At 39.6% G+C, this 21,036-nt stretch overlaps 1 protein-coding gene and 1 non-coding gene across 9 annotated transcripts in view; both read left to right on the forward strand.

Moving 5' to 3' along the window:
• Positions 1-21,036, forward strand: part of MAP3K13 (mitogen-activated protein kinase kinase kinase 13) — a 195,118-nt gene that overhangs the window by 135,350 nt on the left and 38,732 nt on the right. For 5 of the 8 annotated variants that reach the window (XM_050780234.1, XM_050780237.1, XM_050780236.1 and 2 more), the window contains 4 exons: positions 999-1,558; positions 9,695-9,878; positions 15,988-16,179; positions 20,278-20,436. In XM_050780234.1, coding sequence (XP_050636191.1) covers positions 1,084-1,558; positions 9,695-9,878; positions 15,988-16,179; positions 20,278-20,436 — 1,010 coding nt within the window. In that variant the 5' untranslated portion in view covers positions 999-1,083. The remainder of the gene's footprint in view (positions 1-998; positions 1,559-9,694; positions 9,879-15,987; positions 16,180-20,277; positions 20,437-21,036) is intronic. The other 3 variants (XM_050780240.1, XM_050780238.1, XM_050780239.1) reach the window with 1 other exon arrangement.
• LOC126949546 (small nucleolar RNA U13) lies at positions 14,768-14,868 on the forward strand. The gene has a single exon (XR_007723823.1). It is a non-coding gene; the product is annotated as a small nucleolar RNA U13 (small nucleolar RNA).

Genomic DNA, 21,036 nt, shown 5'->3' on the forward strand with positions numbered 1-21,036 from the left:
CTTAATGAATGCCTACACTTCCTTCAAATGGATCAAAAGTTACCACCTTTCAGCACCGTTCCCTGAAACTATTCCTCCCTCTTCTGTGCTCTCAGAGCACTTACTTAATTCATTATAAGCACTGTTCTGTCAACCTTTGTTGGTCTTTCTTTTACCCCATCTGCAAAATTAGGTCATCTTCATACCCTGACCTCTAGCACATTCTAGATGCTTGGTACAGAGTGAAGGAAGGAATGACTATTACAAAGGGATTTAAAAAGAAAGTACATTTCTGATAAGAACATACTTTGGGCTGGGCACAGTGGCCCATGCCTGTAATCCCAGCACTTTGTGAGGCAAAGGTGGGTGGATCACCTGAGGTCAGGAGTTTGAGACCCACCTGACCAACATGGAGAAACCCTGTCTCTACTAAAAATACAAAAAGTAGCAGGGTGTGATGATGCACGCCTGTAATCCCAGTTACTTGGGAGGCTGAGGCAGGAGAATCACTTCAACCTGGGAGGCGGAGGTTGCAGTGAGCCAAAATCACGCCATTGCACTCCAGCCTGGGCAATAAGAGTGAAACTCCGTCTCAAAAAAATAATAATAATACATAAATAATAATAGATATTAATACAGAATGCTTAGAATGCCTTGAAAATCACAACAATATAAACCTCTCCCAGATCTAACCACCTAAAATTAACTATTGTTAATTCCTTGGATTTTTTCCTTCAAGTCTTTTTTCTTGTATGTATATCCTTTTAAATAAATTTTTAAGTTCATGTTGTATATATTGTTCTAACCTGTTTTTTATATTAATGTGTCGTGGATATTTTGTCATGTTCATAAATACTCTCTCACAGCATAAATTTTCATTGCTGCACTCATCTCCATCACATGGACGAACCCACAGGTTAACCAGTCCCCATGTTTCAGTGTTCTTAATGCAAACAGAAGTGTCGTGGTGTGCATACTAAAGAAAGGATGATCTCATATCTCCCTCCTGTTTTTCTCAGGTTTTGGAGCCCTCTCTTAAGTCAGAACTCTGTCCCAACAATCCTCTGAGTGTCATCTCAGGACCTTGGTCATACTCATGGCACAATGGCCAACTTTCAGGAGCACCTGAGCTGCTCCTCTTCTCCACACTTACCCTTCAGTGAAAGCAAAACCTTCAATGGACTACAAGATGAGCTCGCAGCTATGGGGAACCACCCTTCTCCCAAGCTCCTTGAGGACCAGCAGGAAAAGGGGATGGTACGAACAGAGCTAATCGAGAGTGTAAACAGCCCCATCACCACAACAGTTTTGACAAGCGTAAGTGAGGATTCCAGGGACCAGTTTGAGAACAGCGTTCTTCAGCTAAGGGAACACGATGAATCAGAGATGGCCGTGTCTCAGGGGAACAGCAACACGATGGACGGAGAGAGCACGAGCGGAACTGAAGACATCAAGATTCAGTTCAGCAGGTCAGGCAGTGGCAGTGGTGGGTTTCTTGAAGGACTATTTGGATGCTTAAGGCCTGTATGGAATATCATTGGGAAGGCATATTCCACTGATTACAAATTGCAGCAGCAAGGTAAGCTAGAGTATGGACTTGGAAGATATTTCTTGTGTAAACACACCATCACCACCACCGTCACCACCATTAGCTGGATAACCTGTGAGCTTTGGGCAAATTAAAGAACTAGTGGCAGATGAATACCTCATTTCAGTTTCCAGTAGACCAGCTGAAGGGAAGAGATTCACATTTGGTGGGTCTTTTTTGGTTGTAGCCCATCTTTTTGTGGTCATCCAGTCTAGTGGTGTACAAAGTACAGTACATATAAAACAATCCATGGGATTATAAGAAGAAAATACTAGAGCTCTTGTTTATCTCATCATTTAAAATTTCTATTTTCATAAATTTTCAGATATATTTCATATTTTAATATAGTTGTGCAGATATATAATATATAAAGAAATCATGCAGTGGCTACGTATTTAAAATTTTTTGCCAGGTGCAGTGGGTCACCCTGTAATCTCAGCACTTTGGGAGGCTGAGGCAGGAGGATCACTTGAGCCTAGGAGTTTGAGGCTACAGTGAGCTATGATTGTGCCACTGCACTTCAGCCTGGGTGACAGAGTGAGACTGTTTTTCTAAAATAATTAATTAATTAATTAATTGATAAATAAAAATAAATTTTAAAAAGTTTACTGATAACTTATACAATCAAAAAAATCTGATGGCTGCTGGACTGATTTAAAACCAGAAGAAGCCACATGGTAATGCCCCTGAAGACTGTAGGACTTAGATTATAGTAAAACTTAGATTATAGTAAAAAGGAGTTATTTTCTTACAATAAAGGCATAGAAAGCTTACATTTTGAGGAAATGACAAAATATCTAACCAATCTTGAGAAGCACTATTATTTCTAGATCCCACAATCGCCCAAAAAAAAGGAAGTTTTGTTGGGCGTGGTGGCTCACACTTGTAATCACAGCACTTTGGGAATCTGAGGGGGGCAGATCACTTGAGGTCAGGAGTTCAAGACCAGCCTGGCCAACATGGTGAAACCCCGTCTCTATTAAAAATACAAAAATTAGCCGGGCATGGTGGCATGCACCTGTAGTCCAAGTTACTTGGGAGGCTGAGGCACAAGAATTGCTTAAACCCAACAGAGGTTGCAGTGAGCCGAGATCGTGCCTCTGCATTTCAGCCTGGGTGATAGAGTGAGACTCTGCCTCAAAAAAAAAAAAATTAAGTTTTTAACTCCCATCATTGTGTAACAGCATATTCATATATTCTGATTCAAATATTAATATTGTACTTTTGAAGCCCTGGTGTTCTTTATAACCTCATTTTTTAAAAGTTTTGTGTTAGGTTCAGGGGTACATGCGCAGGTTCATTATACAGGTAAACTCGTGTCATGGGGATTTACTGTACGGATTATTTCATCACTCAGTACCCAATAGTTATTTTATCTGATCCACTTTCTCCCCGACCCTCCACCCTCAGGTAGGCCCCAGTGTCTGTCATTCCCCTCTTTGTGTCTATGTTTTCTCATCATTTCGCTCCTGCTTGTAAGTGAGAGCATGTGATATTTGGTTTTCTGTTCCTGCATTCATTTGCTAAGGACAATGGCCTCTGGCTCCATCCGTGTTCTTGCAAAGGACATGATCTTATATAACCTCATTAATATTCTCCAAAGTAACTTTTTTTTTCTGATAACAAAAGTAATATGTATGGAGTTTGGAAAATACAGGTAAGTTCCAAAAAAATTTTAAAATAATCTATGATCCTCCATCTCCTGAGAATAACCATTAATGTTTCCATTTTATATATTATGTTAGTCTATTTGTGTATGTGTGTGTATACTTTTAAAAAATGGAGTCATACTATATTAATCCGTGTTCACACTGCTATAAAGAACTACCTGAGACTGGGTAATTTATGAAGAAAAGAGGTTTAATGGACTCACAGTTCTGCAGGCTTAACAGGAAGCATGGCTAGGAAACCTCAGGAAACTTACGATCATGGCAGAAGGTGAAGGCAAGAAAGTCTTACCATGGCAGAGCAGGAGAGAGAGAAGGGGGAAGTGCCACACATTTTCAGACAACCAGATCTCGTGAGAACTCACTCACTATCACGAGAGCAGCAAGGGGGAAATCCGCCCCATGATCCAGTCACCTCCCACCAGGCCCCTCCCCTGACACGTGGAAATTACAATTCGAGATGAGATTTGAGTGGGGACACAGAGCCAAACCATATCACATACTGTTTTGTAATGTTTTCTCACTTCATATTGTGAACATTTTCCATGTCTTAAGTATAATTCTTCAGCATCATTTTTAATGGCTACATAATATTAAATGATGTGAATGTGCCAATATTTTTAAGCAATCCCCTATTGCTCAACATTAATTTGTTTGCATGTTTAGTTATTATAAGCCATACTGCAGTGACCATTTGTCTACTACTTTACTTTTGCATATATCTTTGATTAGTCCTTGGGATAAATTCCTAGGAGAGGAATACTTGAGTTCAAAAGATGTGTTGTTTTAAGACTTTTGATACATATCTTTGTGGCCTTATGTAAATGATTAAATTTTTATGAGTTCTCTCCTCAAGAAATTCTGGAAAGGGAAAACATGGACCACAAATGAGATTCTATTTATTTTATAACTGAATTTTAGACTCTGGGACCCTCCCCTAAAAGTCTGTTCATCTCTTTTAGTCAAGACTGTTGATGGTTTTTCCACAACAGCCAGTGGCCTTCAGTTACCAGTAACCACTTTTCTCGTGAGTTTTATTTCCCATTTGTGCAATACATTCTCTTAAACCAAATACCAACTCCACCCTCTATACCTGTTTTCCATAAGTATATTGGGATTTACTGGTATGTCTGTAACTTCTAGGTCCTTTTCAGGATTTGTCAACCATATGATCTGTTCTTGTTCCATGCAGAAATTCTTCATCAGTCCCTGGTTTTGTGTATGTGTATTTCTCTCTCTCTTTCATACATACTCCAGTACGCTACATATTCTGCTTTCATTTTCCCTCCACCCCCTGGCCCGCATGATTTTAAGGTTTTAAAGGAAATTAGTTGCTTCTTGCTAACAGCATTATTATGTTTTAAATTGGACATAAATATAAGCAGGAAAATAAAATAAAGAAGAAAATAAAAATCACCTGTCTTTCCACAATCCAGAGGTAACAATTTCTAATTTTTTTTTTTTTTTTTTTTTTTTTTTTTGAGACGGAGTCTTGCTCTGTCACCCAGGCTGGAGTGCAATGGCATGATCTCAGCTCATTGCAACCTCTGCCTTCTGGGTTCAAGCGATTCTCCTGCCTCAGCCTCCCGAGTAGCTGGGATTATAGGCACGCACCCACTTTTAGTAGCGACAGGGTTTCACCATGTTGGCCAGTCTGGTCTTGAACTCCTGACCTCAGGTGACCCGCCTGCCTTGGCCTCCCAAAATGCTGGGATTACAGGCATGAGCCACCGCACCTGGCCCTAATTTGTTATTTTTTTAAAGTTCCCTTTTCTTTGGTCGGACGCAAAACCTACTGATAGCTGCATAGGTGATCGACTACATTTGGTTTTTAGGGTCTCCGCTTGTCCAGTCTCAGACTTACTTTTGGTGATAATTTGAAGATCTCAGGATCCAAGTACATCATTGAGGTTCAGACTCAGAATGAGGGGCAATACACCCATCCCGTATGTTTGTCAAAAGGAGGTTTTAAAATTTTTTGTTATTCTGCATACTGGTATTTAATTTGTGTTCCAATTGATTATGTGACTTTCAAAAAGGTTTATTTCAGAAATAAATAAGAAACAGGCCTGGTCAGCTTAAGATTCTGATATGGACACAGCAGATGCCTAGCCCTTCAGCAGATTGCAGGATATCCTACTGAGGGCTGGTGTTGCTGTGCACCATGAAAGAGTTTCGCTAGCCAGAAACTAGCAAATTTCCTTGTCAGGTCTGGGATCAGGGAGCTAATCTTTAGCCCTGCATTGCAGCCAACCAAAGGATAACACATGTCACAGGCATGTCCCTACATTTGGTACTTATGAGGAAATGTCACTGGATTTTAAAAAAATTTTAATGATGTCCTCATCTCCCTTTGAGTATATTGATAGTGAACCCAAGTAAGGTAGCACGCAATTTAAATCTTCTGTTGCCAAATAGTTTCCAGTCTCAAAGCAAGTACTGTCATGGCCATGTCTGAATAAACAAAGGAGAACTGTTGCCTTAAAGTGGGTGGGCATGTGGCTTTTTCCCAGTGCTAAGGATCCTGATGGATATTGGAATTAACATCGTTGTCACTGGAAAGATAAAAGAGAAGATAAACACTGGGGAAGAGTATCAGTGGGACAGACATAAAAGCAACGAAAAGTTTGGGACTAACCCTAGAGAGAGTATAGTCAGTTCTTCATTATTATGAGATTAGTTATCTTGCTCATCAATTATCTAGGCCCTTAATTTTGTGCATCCTTATCACCAGTTTCCTTTTTCCTGCCATTTTCCCATTTCTGAGCTCTCTGCTCGTTATTGACAGGGACTTTGAGACTGGGCAAAGAGTGCTAAATTCATATCAATCGATTTTACTTCTGATAATTAGTTTCAGTAAAAAGATGGATAGAAACATGGTTGAAGCATTACTTTCTTTATTTTACAATCTGTGTTCTTTTATTACCAGTGCTATCCACTTTATTTTTCTATGGATAATCGAGACTTGGCTGAACATAGTTGAATAGCACAGGCATGAGGTAGAGGTTGGTAGAGGAGAATTTTATTTTTTGTTGCAATACCCGGAATACTTTGTATTTGAGTGCCAAATGTATTTATATTTTAGTAATTAATCTGTTTATCATCTTATAAAAATACTAATAGGCATTATTTCTAAAAAATATAGTGAGTTACAGTGTAAGTATCCTAAAGCAATATGAAAAGAGAGCATTTTTTAACAAATTATTTGGGAATCATTAAATAGCAATGTGGAAAAAAATAATTTATATCAGTCCTCATACCATACACCAAAATAAGTTTCAGATGAATGTAAAGATTAAATTTTTAAAAATGAACGATAGATAACTTTTAGAAGATAGACTAGGCAGTGGAAGAAATTACAAAGGAAATAATAGACAACGATCTAGAATACTTTGTTCAAAAATAATAAAATTAAAAGAAAAAGGCTTATAAAATATTCTCATTTGTATCAAAGAAATATAGAAGGAGTTTCTTCAAGTTGATGCAAACTATGGAAGGCTAACAGATAAATGAACAAAGGGGTTTTGACAATTCATACAAAGCAGATTGTGAGTACTAAACAAATGTGATCACGGGCAATTAAACTAGTGCAAAGTTATAAAACACTATTTTATACCTAATTAAAATAGAACCAAAAAATAATTGATAATGCTTACTGCCAATATGTTCATACATTGCTACTGTGAGCAAAAACTATCAAAATCCTTTTGGATAGAATTTGGAATGTATGCATTAGCCGGGCATGGTGGTGCATGCCAGTAACTAAAGATTGAGTAAATAGGGTAAAAGAGACACCCAAACATTAGTCTAATTTTAGTAGTTATTTTATTAAAAATTAGGGTAATTTGGGCTTGCGTAAAGCTGTTCAAAGACGTACTGCTCAGTTATGTTCTTGCCCCAGAGTCCAGTAATAATACTTTATTCAGTCCCCTAAAATGGTCAAAATGACACTGGGGGTTTTTTGTTTTTGTTTTTGTTTGTTTGTTTGTTGTTGTTGTTGTTGTTCTGAAATGGAGTCTTGCTCTGTCGCCCAGGCTGGAGTGCAGTGGCGCAATCTCAGCTCACTGCAACCTCTGCCTCCCAGGTTCAAGCAATTCTCCTGCCTCAGCCTCCTGAGTAGCTGGGATTACAGGCGTGCACCACCGTGCCCGGCTAATTTTTTTTGTATTTTTAGTAGAGACGGGGTTTCACCATATTGGCCAGGCTGGTCTCGAACTCCTGACCTCATGATCCACCCACCTCGGCCTCCCAAAGTGCTGAGATTACAGGTGTGAGCCACCATGCCCGGCCAATGACACTGTTAATTTGTCACTGGACCCCAATGAGGAAAATTCTCTTACAATATGCCATCAATATCTGTGTACCATGTGTGCTGCATGGATGAGCCCATAGAGGTGAAAGTGAGATTTCATGAGCCACTTATTAATACTTGTCCTAGAAACCCTGAAGATAGTTAAAATAGCCAAGGCTATCACTTGCTGTTTCCTCCCAAATCTCACTTGGTATCATGTGTTCCTTGGGTGACTTTAAATTTGTCAGCTATTTGTATTTGAGAGAGATTTGCTTTTATCTAGCATTTATTCAATTTCAGTACAGCGGAAAATTTTAATACTGCTCAGATCAGGAGAATGGGATGAAGGCCCATGGCATAAACCACCCTCATTTTATATATTTCTTGCTCTACATAGTTATATTTTGAAGGTTAAGTTTTAGCAATTGTAATGAGAAAACGTTTTATTAAGATCTACAGAGTTTCTTTCCTCTTAAGGTAGAGAAAATTAGAGAAGAGGGAAGTATAGCTCATGACTTCTAGAGGCAGATAAGCTCTTTCCGCTCTTGTTTCACCAATGCAGTAGACGGTGAGTTGATTTGCTTTCAAGACCAGAGTATCTTTGAAGCTAACTCAACACTACTTTGTTCCATGTTCTGCAAACAGCAGCCTTTGAGTGATCTGAGGAGAATCTCTCATGACCTTTCACACTGTCATCATTTTTCTCACTCCGTGGGGTTCTTAGCTCTTTGATATTTGTTTCTTACCTGTGATAATACCCTGGAAAGAAGGGGGAAAGGAGAAGGCTCAATGAATTACATTCTTTTTTTGAAAAGTTTCATGAGATTAAAGCACATATTGATTGAATTTTTGAAGTGCTTTATTTAAAATACCATTTTATTCATTATAAAAGTGATATAGGCTTATGGTAAAAAATAATTTTTAAGACAGAAAACAATAAAGAAATATAATATGAAGCACTTATAATGCCACCACTTAGAAATGACCCTTCTTAAATTTATGGTGCAAAAAAATATTCAAACTCTAAGGAAAAGAGAAACTTGAAAATACTACAGCTTTATGAATAAGCATATCATGTAATGACTAATGGCCCTCTCAATTACTTATGAGAGGCAATGTCATATAGGAGAGAAAGCACTCTTCCTAAAATTGGCCAATCCTGGGATTCTAGGCCCAGTTCTACCACTTATCAGCTATATGATTTTAGGAGAATTTACTTCACCACCCTATGCCTTAGTTTTTTTCATCTTTAAATAACTATAATAAGGCCATACTTGTAGGGTTGTAAGGATTGAACATATGATATATGTCAAGTACTATGCTAGTGTATGGTATATAGTAAGTACTCAATCAAAGGTAAATATTAATGTAAGTAGTATGCATAATGAAGTTCTTAGGAGAGTATCATTAAAAATTCATTAGCAGCCCGGCACGGTGGCTCACACCTGTATTCCCAACACTTTGGGAGGCCAAGGCGGGTGGATCACCTGAGGTCAGGAGTTCGAGACCAGCCTGACCAACATGATGAAACCCCGTCTCTACTAAAAAATACAAAAATTAGCCAGGCATGGTGGTGGGTGCCTGTAATCACAGCTACTTGGGAGGCTGAGGCAGGAGAATCACTTGAATCCCAGAGGCAGAAGGTTGCAGTGAGCTGAGATCACGCCATTGCACTCCAGCCTGGGTGACAGAGCAAGACTCCATCACATTAAAAAAAAAAAAAAAAAAAAAAAAAAAAAAAAAAAAAAAAAAATTATTAGCAAAGATTCACTGAGCATTTGCACTAGAAATTCAAAGAGGAATAAAATAACACCTGTAATGGGTGATGGGGTAGGGATAGTTGCATAGAGGCAGATGGGTAAATTGACTGACATGCAAGCTTAAGGTGAGGGGGTAGGACTGCAAGAGTGGTAGGTTATGTTTTGTTTGGAGGAAGGCATATCGGAGGCTTCTGCTCTGCTTTATTTCAGTGGTTAAAAATTGATACAAACTAATGTGTATGAATATTTGATCTATAGTTCTAAGGTACATAGGAAGGTTCTATCTTTTGGTGGGAGACAGAGGGTAAGGCTCATCCTGGGTGATGATGAAGTTGGTACCTTCAGAATGGCCTTGTAGAGTGGTCCCTTCTGAGATCTCTTCAAGCTTATTTCTTGCTTGTATGCCTAGATACTTGGGAAGTGCCATTTGAGGAGATCTCAGAGCTGCAGTGGCTGGGTAGTGGAGCCCAAGGAGCTGTCTTCTTGGGCAAGTTCCGAGCGGAAGAGGTGGCCATCAAGAAAGTGAGAGAACAGAATGAGACGGATATCAAGCATTTGAGGAAGTTGAAGCACCCTAACATCATCGCATTCAAGTAGGTCAAGGCTTTTTTTTTTTAAAGAAGTAGACCTATTTTCTTTCCCCCAATATAGACACACAAGTTTCTGCTTTGAGAGATATTTCAAAAGCATTCTCTAGACTTAGCACTGTGCTAGGTGCTTTGGGAGGGTATCAAGGAACTATTATATTGGAGTTGTGTCCTCAGGCATCTTATAATCCAGTGGTTCATTTTGCTGAAGTATGTGCTACATGGAAGGGGCATGCACATGGGACAGGAAGGGAAAGTGTGGGTTCCTGCCAAGCAGTCAGATCTGCTGCATCAACCTCATTTATCAATGGGATGACAGAGGTTACTTCAATATCACCTGAACAGCCTAAAATTCACTTAAGAAAACCAAGTTGACTGGGTGCAGTGGCTCATGTCTGTAATCCCAGCACTTTGGGAGGCCAAGGCAGGCAGATCACTTGAACCCAGGAGTCTGAGACCAGCCTGGACAACATAGTGGGACCCTGTCTTTTAAAAAAATTTTTTTAAATTAGCTGAATGTGGTAGCACAGGCCTGTAGTCCTAGCTACTTAAGAGGCTGAGGCAGGGGGATTGCTTGAACCTGGGAGACTGAGGATGTGTTGAGCCATGTTCATGCTACTGCCCTCCAGCATAGGTGACAGAGTGAGACCCTGTAAGAAAGAAATAAAGAAAGAAGGAAGGAAAGAAAGAGAGAGAGAGAGAGAGGAGAGAGAAAAAGAGAGACAGAGAGAGAGAGAAAAGAAAAGAAAAGAGAAAAGAAAGAAAGAAAGAGGGAGGCAAGGAAGGAAGGAAGGGAAGGAAGGAAGGAAGGAAGGAAGGAGGGAAGGAAGGAAAGAAAGGAAGAAAGAAAGAAAGAAAGAGAGAAAGAAAGAAAGAGAGAGAGAAAGAAAGAAAAGAAAGAAAGACAGACAAAGGTAACATCTGAAGTGATCAAAGAACAGTCAATCCTTGTGTAGTAGATACATATTTTGTATTAGGTTCTGTTAGCATCCCTTCTTAAACATTAACCTGTAATAGCAGGTACCTTTAGAGTATAGCCTCTGGTTTTCCTAGATCCCCTTCCAAGTAATGTCAAACATTCAGCTTTCTTAACCTAATGATTGTCAAGTTATTAGGTTAAGAAAGTAAGTTAGTAAGTATAGTAAGTATATAGTATATAGTAAGTATATAGTAAGTATATAAGTATATAGTAAGTATATAAGATAGTAAGTCATATGTTATATTCATTTCACAAAGTGATTGTTTTCAAGAGTCTGTAAACATATCTTTCTAGTCTAGATGATTTTTTTCATAATATTGACTGGGATCCCTAACAGAAGGAGGAGAGTCAAAGTTTAAAGGGTGGAAGTGCTGAGCTCTAAATAGATATGATCTCTTCTGCCTGAACCTTTCCCTTGAGTTCTCTCCCTCGCTAGCCTTTTAATGTTGCCCTAGGCTTAAACAAATAAGTGGTAAGTGGCTTTAGAAGAAAGAAGGTGGAGAACAGGACAAGTATTTTTAGGTAGGATGAAAGTTAGAAACTAGAGCTTTGTGATATATTTGATATGTATTTTGCATTCCTGGAAAATAGTATGACCAATGAGGCTACAGCTAAAAGTGGAATAATTTACAAATCCCCCTCCTAAGCTAGGAGAAACTTCTCCCAGCCTCAGAAGGGATCCTTCCTTGATAAAACTCTGATTATAAAGCTAAAAATGTCATGTGATAAGTCTTAATTGGGATCACATCCACGAAGTAAGGAAGGTAAATTTTGGGTACAGGTTTTGTAGAATGGGTTTAAATGAGTACTGAGGTTGAGTTTTGATTACCAAACAAGAACCCTTAAGGAAAGGGAAAGACGTGTGAAGAAAGAGAAACAATCAACCAGGACACCAAGAGACAGAAAGAAGTACTGGATTCGTTTCCTTGTGGAAGGGTCATTCATGCAGAGGGCAGGGAAGAGAGCTGCGGTTGCTGCAGTTAATTCTGTCCTTGGTTGACCTAGTAGGGCCAGGAGGACGTGTGACTAAAATGAAATGCTGCAGAGACAAATTATCATCTTTCCAAAGAGGATATATTTCAAAACACAATGGGGAGATTATTTTAAGCAGACAGACAAACAGAGACCCTCTTCTTTCTTTCCTTCATTTTACTTCACTGAGACGATCATCACTTCCAGTATGCTACATCCTCCTAAATGGAAGGAAGGGTCAAAAGCTTTTAAACTTAGATCACTAGGACACTGGCTTTGAGACACAGAATGTTCTGTAGGTGAGTATGGCCTTTTGCCCTCTTGAAGTGAATTAGGCTGTGTGTTGCAGGTAAGAGGGTTTTCCAGCAGGGTACCCGGGGTCACTGAAAGTAGAAATGTGTCCTAATAGGATGGTGTTGTGAGAAGCTTTATTTTTACTTCCTTTCTTTTGCTTCTTTCTCTTTCTTCCTGTCTTTTTCCCACCTCACCCTTCTGACTCTCCTACCTGCATATGCAGTTTTCAGCATTGCCCTGCTAGTGCCCAACTCTTTAGGCTGAAGATACTTGAATAGTATTTACCTCTACATGGAGAACAATAGTGAGACTGTGTTCCTGGCCCATTACACCATGCTCTTGGGCATTGTGCAGTGTTATGTTTGCAGCCATCTGTGCCATGTGTTGCTTGGCCAATGAATCCCATTCAGGACCGTCTGGAAGATATACGAGGGCATGATTAGATTTTAGTACATCTCTCTGGATACTTTTTTCTGTGCTTACAGCTTCTTTTGAAGTTAATAAAAACCACATACAGAAGGGGAAGTACAAGATAAGAACGCTGTATTCTTTTTGCATCCAATTTTTTTGTTAATCTTTTAAGAAAACTCAACCTGACTGTTCCTAATGGAATTCAGTGCCAAGGGGAAGAAAAGGTAGCAATTAGAAGTGATTATAGAGCTGTTATTTATAGCTACTAAGAAACCTTGTCATAGTACAGGGCTGATGAAATGATTGCTCCTCGTTCGTCAGTCAAGAGAAATAAAAGGTGCGTAACATCACTGTTAGACTGTTTCTATGTGGAACAAGTTAAAACATAGTTGAATAGGAGGCTGAGTACCTTCAAAAATGTTTATGTTGGTATACTTAAGCATATTACATTATACCTGCCATATTTATTAGTTCTCTGTAATGATAATTAATCATTTGTTTGTAGCTGCCAGACACTTGGGTTCACCAAGCTTTCCTAAGAGACATATAACCGGAACTTGAAAAAAATTATTAAAAATCAAGATAAGAATTCTTTGTAGCCTAGAAAATGATAGGAGAGTAATAGAAATAGCTTTGTGGCATTTGACAGGCACATCAGAGCAGGGGAAAATGAAGATTAATTATACTTCTTCATAACCTGCTATTGTTATAAGATCATCATCATCTTCATATGATCAGTGCCGTACGCCATGACCTCTAAATTCTTTCATCACTTAGAGCAGCTGAAGAGATAGGCATGGGTCAGTAGCTGGCTGAAGACTTTAACTGATGTCTTGCAGATACTCTGCTAACTTCTCTAGAAAGTTTCAAAGGAAGGCGTGTATACCCATAAGCGATAAGACATAGATTACATATAGTAATTTTTCTTCTCATCCTGAGAACAAAACTGTGAAGTAGAGTTACTACGATCATTCCTTCTTTTATGAGATAATGGTGTTAACATAGGAATTCCCAATGTGCTTGTCTAAACAGAAGTTAAAAAGCTAAAAGGGAGGCAGTCTTGTACAGAGTGTAGAGGGCCTGGACGTTCAAATTAGGCAGACTGAGTTTGAATCCCAGCTCTGTCACTTAATAGTTGTATGATCTAGTTGTGATTAGGACAAGTTATTTTCTCACTCTGAGCCTTACTTGTAAAAATGGAAAACTATCTTACAGTAGTTTGGGGCAGATTAAGTAAGACAAATAAACATGGAAATGTCCGTGAAAAATAGAAGAGGTTCTTTCATGTTAGTTTCCTTTCTCCTCCTCAAGGCCTCTGTACGTGTCATTTGAAGGCTTTTTTAGTTAAGAAGGTTGAGGTGAAGTTAACAAACATTTGTTAAAGACTTGCTGTGAACCGCTAGGCCTTAAGGTAGAGAGAATAGAACTTGAAGACCGTTCCCTTCAAGGAGTCTATAATCTATATGCGGAGAGAAAAACTGCATATAAAGAACTAGTGGCTGTTGTATATCATAGGAATTTAGAGAAGAGAAAGATCTTTTTGGAGGGGAATAATTGGGAAAGGTTTTCATGGATGATGTCGGAATTGATGCAAATATAGGCTACATGGATATATAATACGTTGTATAGGCTGGACGCAGTAGCTCACGCCTATAATCCCAGCACTTTGGGAGGCCAAGACGCATGGATCACTCGAGTACAGGAGTTTGAGAGCAGTCTGGGCAACAATGACGAAACCCCGTCTCTACTAAAAATAAAAAAATTAGTGGCCAGGAGCAGTGACTCAAGCCTGTAATCCCAGCACTTTGGGAGGCTGAGGCGGGCAGATCACCTGATGTCAGGAGTTCAAGACCAGCCTGACCAATATGGTGAAACCCTGTCTCTACTAAAAATACAAAAATTAGTAGGCGTGGTGGCAAGCGCCTGTAATCCCAGCTACTCGGGAGGCTGAGACAGGAGAATTGCTTGAACCCGGGAGGTGGAGGTTGTGGGGGGCTAAGATTGTGCCACTGCACTCCAGCCTGGGTGATACAGCGAGACTCCGTCTCAAAAAAATAAAAAATAAAAAAAAATTAGCCTGGCGTGGTGGTGCACACCTGTAATCCCAGCTACTTGAGGAGGCAGGAGAATCACTTGAGCCTGGGAGGCGGAGATTGCACCACTGCACCCCAGCCTGGATGACACAGCGAGACTCTGTCTGGGGAAAAAAAAAAAAAAAAGGTTGTATATTGTTTTCCATACTCTTTTGTGATTTGTAAGCATGATTGGGTGTTCACACTCGTGGGTGAGATGTGCCTCCTTCCAACCTTGTTACAACGTTAGCACATTACCTGTCTGACATAAAAAAAGAGAAATGTTTTTCAAAGATTATGTAAGATGGAAAATTGAGTCATCTTTGGGTCCTCAGTCTAGTTAGTTATTTTTAATTTGAGTAATTTAAAATTCAGCAAATAATATTAAAAATAGAAGTATTTTGTCTGAATTATCTCTCTGTACACTCATAAAACCCTCTAAAACTGTAAAAGGAAGAAATTTTAAATTATTTCTTTTTTTCCTTTTTTTTTTTTTTCTGAGACAGAGTCTCACTCTGTCACCCAGGATGGAGTGCAGTGGCACAATCTTTGCTCACTGGAACCTCCTTCTCCCAGGCTCAAGTGATTCTCCTGCCTCAGCCTCCCAAGTAGCTGGGATTACAGGCGTGCACCACTATGCCGGCTAATTTTTGTATTTTTAGTAGAGACATGGTTTCACCATGTTGGCCAGGCTGGTCTCGAACTCCTGACCTTGGTGATCCACCTGCCTCAGCCTCCCAAAGTGCTGGGATTACAAACATGAGCCACCGCACCTGGCCAAATTGTTACTATTTTTTATTTTTGAGATGGAGTCTCACTCCGTTTCCCAGGCTGGAGTGCAATGGCGCGATCTTGGCTCACTGCATCCTCCGCCTCCCGGATTCAAGCAGTTCTCTGCCTCAGTCTCCGAGTAGCTGGGACTACAGGCGTGCGCCACCATGCCCGGCTAATCTTTTTATATATTTAGTAGAGATGGGGTTTCACCATCTTGGCCAGGCTGGTCTTGAACTCCTGACCTTGTGATCCACCTGCCTTGGCCTCCCAAATGATTCTTAATGATCTAAAACAATGCAGTATCCAGCCTGCACAAACCTCAGAAAAGTGTGCTCTTTGTCCCGGAATGGAAGGGTCCCACAGAAAAGGCACCAGACACAGCACAGCATATAGATATCCAGAGTGAACAAAACAAACGAAAATTGTCTATGGACATCATAGAGAAACCTGTAGACTAGAGAAGGTTCAATGCTAATTTAAGAATCAGAAACTATTATCTATACACATTTTAAAAATAATTTGGGTATAGAATTGGTTTTGATTAACTCTTCTTTAAATATACATATGTATGCATGTATGTATGTATTGATGTACATGTTTGTTTTCTTGGAAGGGGTGTTTGTACTCAGGCTCCATGTTACTGTATTATCATGGAATACTGTGCCCATGGACAACTCTACGAGGTCTTGCGAGCTGGCAGGAAGATCACGCCTCGATTGCTAGTAGACTGGTCCACAGGAATTGCAAGTGGAATGAATTATTTGCACCTCCATAAAATTATTCATCGTGATCTGAAATCACCTAAGTGAGTTCTGGAGCTAATGTTTCAGCTCTTTTGTTCTTTTGAAATACAGAATATTTATCAACCTCAGTTGACATTTTCAGACATCATACTTTTAGTTCAGTTTCAATCTGGACAGTGGGTAATTCTGTTTGTGCATCTCTTGGGTTATTGTTGACCTACCTGCTTACCTGTATGGCAGATATCTCCAGGTACCTGAAACCACTTTTCCCTCTTGTTGCTTTTAAATCATACAACTGTGAAACAAAATTCATTATTATCTGAAGTATTCACCTTCTATCATCTCAGATAGTTAATGCCAGATCTTCCCATTTGAAGCCTTGGTTTGTTGTTTTCCACGTGTTCAAAACACTTTTTAAACTGAGTTTCAGAAATGTATACAACAGGATAAAATGGATAAATAAGAAACAGGCTAGCTGGGTGGAGTGGCTCACGCCTGTAATCCTAGCACTTTGGGAGGCCAAGGCGGGTGGATCACTTGAGGTCAGGAGTTCGAGACCAGCCTGACCAACACGGTGAAACCCTGTCTCTACTAAAAATATAAAAAATTAGCCAGGCATGGTAGCAGGTGCCTGTAGTCCCAGCTACTTGAGAGGTTGAGGCAGCAGAATTGCTTGAACCTAGGAGGAGGAGGTTGTAGTGAGCTGAGATCGCACCACTGGACTCCAGCCTGAGCGACAGAGCAAGACTCTGTCTCAAAAATAATAATAATAATAATAATAATGAAACAGAGGCAAAGGAAAAGTAAAAACATTAGAACTAAAAATTGTTCACAAATTACATGCCATGAGATTCTATAGACGTGGACTACACATTTGGCTTTGAGCTTCTAGTGTCTAAGCAAAGGAGGAAATAAACAGTTATAAAGTTCACAATGGCCATAGGAAAAATAAACACTGGCTATGTGAGAGAAGCAGGGCTGTTTCTAGTAATCTCTGTTTTCAAAAGGATTTCTTGGCTACTAATCACTTTAAGAGGAGTGTGTAGTTAGTTCCCCAAATTGCATGAAGAAGGAAATTGATAAAATGATTTATTTCAGTATAACTCCTGTTTTTCAACATTATTTTTATTATTTATAATCACATTTTGGGTAGATGAGCAGAGGATTAATCTCTTCAAAATATATTTGCAGCCTAGGCAATATAGTGAAACTCCATCTCTACAAAAAATTAAAAATTTAGCCAGGCATGGTGTCCAAGCTACTCAGGAGGCTGAGGTGGGAAAATCGCTTAAGCCCGGAAGGTCAAGGCTACAGTAAGCCATGATCACACCACTGCACTCTAGCCTGGACAACAGAGCACAACCCTGTCTCAAAAAATAATCAAAATAAAATATATATATTCATTTATTGTATATACACACACACATATATATATTTGCATAGTGCTTTCATGGTTTATCATATCTTGGGGGAGATCTATTATCACACCTTTGATCCTGGCAAAAACTGTGTGGGATTTGTAACAAGTATTGTTATTCTTATTTTATGTAAGGGAAACTAGAGCTTAGCCCAAAGTCATGGGGCTAGGACTTGAACCTAGAATTTCTGAACCAAAGGCTGCTGCATCCTACCTCATTATGTGACGGTAAGGGATTCACAGTGAATCCTGCCTTTCCTCCATGGACAGTATAAATCAATCCTTCATTATAAACTTCAAAACAGTTCTTATTTATCACCATCGTCCTCAGCAATTACAGTGCTTAGTTGACTGAACAACCTCCCCCTTGCTTTACTTGCAAGTAAACATGATTGTGTAGTGCTCATTTCTTCTGTTCACATTCTTACCCTGTTGCTTTTGCCATTTAGTGCATACAGGTAAGGACATTAACTACCTGAAGGCCTCTTTGAATGGTTCTCCTTTTTAATCACCTTGTTCTCCTTGTGAATTAATCTTAGAGGGAAGGAGTCAGGAAGCCGTACAATAGAGTAGTGAACGGGTTACCCCAGTAAGCCTTTCCCTCTATTAACAATAACACTCCCAACTCCAGCAGCTTTGGCTTCTTTGGGTTTCAAGCTGACTTTGGGAAGACAGGGATCAATCTGACTTGCTATAACAAGAGATCTCATTACCTACATTAAGTCTGCAGGCTCTGTGACCCCATCTTTGTCTCAGAGAAGATTTCAGAAAAGTTCTAATGTTATATTTCTCTAGTCTTCTCCCAAGTTCATCCTCTCTTGTGACACCAATGGAGGCAGAGAGGACGTTCCCAGAAAAGGTTCCCTCTTTTAGTGGCTAACTGCCTACTCTCACTTTCATGGTGTATGATATCAGTTCTCCAATTCTCTCATCCCATAATATTTTAATCCTTATGCATTTTCACTAAGACTAACACTGTTAAATCAAAACTCCTAAGTTATATAAATTTTACATATTAGGTGCAAAACCAGGGCGTGGAGGATGGTATTCGAAAGCAATTGTAAGCTCTGAGCTATTTGGTAAATAGCCATTGGGGTTGGAGTTGTGAACCTGGTAAATGTGAAGGAATCCCTGCTTTAAATGGAGAAGCAAGGGGATAGAGTCAGATGTTTTCTGATTTACAGCCTCCTCAATTCTGATACTGTTTGAGGATGAAGACTCTTTTTTTTTTTTTTTTTTTTTTTAGACAGAGTCTTGCTCTGTGGCCCAGGCTGGAGTGCAGTGGTGCGAACTCCATTCACTGCCAGCTCCGCCTACTGGGTTCACGCCATTCTCCTGCCTCAGCCTCCCGAGTAGCTGAGACTACAGGCGCCCGCCACCACGCCTGTAAGCCTTTCATCATTAAACATAGGTCCCTAAATCATTAAAGCCTCTGAAACCCTAAGTCATTAACTTTCTAATGTTCTGAACAGGTTGTTTCAAGTGAAATCGATCTAGGGTGTGAAGCTGTCAATTTGGTACCAGATTGTATTCATCTTCAAGGCTGGCACGAGCACTTGGCCTCAGGTCACATTTTCAGATAACTACTATGACAAGTAAAACACTACTGGTATGGAATTTACTTAAGCTTGGATTTACTTCTGCTTTTCCTTATCAGCACTAGTGAAATCCCAGCATACATATTAGCCTTTTAATGTAATGAATCCCAAATATCATGGTCTCATGCATGATATTAGTTGGCTATCATTTAAACAGTGTTTAAAAAGAAGTATTCTTTTTAGTGGGCTGGCTAAAGCCAGCAAGGATGGAAACCAATATTTATTGATAACGGTGCCTAACATACCTTACCTCATTTAATTCAAATGAAAATTCAATGAGATTGTTATTAGAGGTCTATCACCCCTTATCCAAAACTCTTGAAGCAAGATATTTTCAGAAAGGTAGTGCACTACCTTAGACACCCAGCGAGGTCTGGAGCAGTACCCTAAAATCAACCACATTAACAAATCTGCAGCAAAACCTGTTGTTCACACAAAATGGGATGAAGAAAGTGAGTTTGCCTTATACGTGTGAAAAAAATATAAGCTGACTGAGAACTTTTTGTATTTTCAAATTGTGGATAAGAATGAAGAGTCTCCATCCTACATATGAGAAAACTGGCTTAGAAGAGTTAAATAAGGCCGGGTGCAGTGGCTCACACCTGTAATCCCAACACTTTGGGAGACGGAGATGGGAGGATCACCTGAGGTCAGGAGTTTGAGACCAGCCTGACCAACATAAAGAAACCCCATCTCTACTAAAAATACAAAAATTAGTTGGGCGTGGTGGCAGGTGCCTGTAATTGCAGCTACTTGGGAGGCTGCGGCAAGGAGAAAATCCCTTGAACCCAGGAGGCAGAGGTTGCAGTCAGCTGAGATTGTGCCATTGCACTCCAACCTGGGCGGTAAGAGTAAAACTCTGTCTCAAAAAAAAAAGAAGAGTTAAGTAACTTGGCAAAGGTCGCACAGCAAGTGGAAGAGGCAGCATAAGACTAGGCGTTAAAAGCCTGTTATGCTAAGCTGCCTCACAAGTATGAATGATGTTATTTCTAGTGTATAGCCAATGCCCCCGTGACATTGGAAACTGCAAGCTGAATACTACAAGATAGGAAGCAGCAGATAAAGTCTTCCGTTTCAGCCATTTAGAATCATGGTTTTCATTAGTACTAACGATCTGGATGTTTTCTTTTTATTTCTTTTTAAAGTGTTTTAGTGACCCACACAGATGCAGTAAAAATTTCTGATTTTGGTACGTCTAAGGAACTCAGTGACAAAAGTACCAAGATGTCATTTGCCGGCACAGTTGCATGGATGGCACCAGAGGTGATACGGAATGAACCTGTATCTGAGAAAGTTGATATATGGTGAGTGGCGCCACCAGTTGTGCCAACTAAAAAGCCTTTTCCCACTTTCGCCCTATTAGCACTGTCTTCCTTCAGCGCTTACTTTTCCAGAATATTCTTGAGCGTTGTCCACTTTTGGTTGATTTCAGCCTCATATTATCTGAGGTACTTGCCAGTATAGTGATATATGGGGAGAAGGATTAGGGGGAATGAGGGTGACTCTCCACTCAGTAAGTCATCAGTTTGGGGGACCTCAGAGAATATGCTGAACTTTCTAGAAAACTGAAAGTTTACTTCAAATGATCATTTAGTGTGGAAGTCTTCCTGAAATGTGTTACATAATTCTCACCTTCTTGAATAAAGTACAAGAGCTTACCTATTCTCAATGACTCAGGTCATCATTACACATATCAATAATGTACTTTGCTGTGATACAATTATGTTCTCTAGACACGTTTGAGATATAGGAGGTTGTTTTGCCCTTTTATTGAACAGCCTCTATAGGCTATGATTTTAAAAAAAGATCTCTATAACATTTCTTCTGAGGTTATAAGTCTTTTTATTAACAGTATTTTTCCCTGTAATAGCTTTTCTTCTACCCTTAAAATTGGCAACTAGTAG

The sequence above is a fragment of the Macaca thibetana genome, chromosome 2, assembly GCF_024542745.1.
Source record: "Macaca thibetana thibetana isolate TM-01 chromosome 2, ASM2454274v1, whole genome shotgun sequence".
NCBI classification, from domain to species: domain Eukaryota; kingdom Metazoa; phylum Chordata; class Mammalia; order Primates; family Cercopithecidae; genus Macaca; species Macaca thibetana.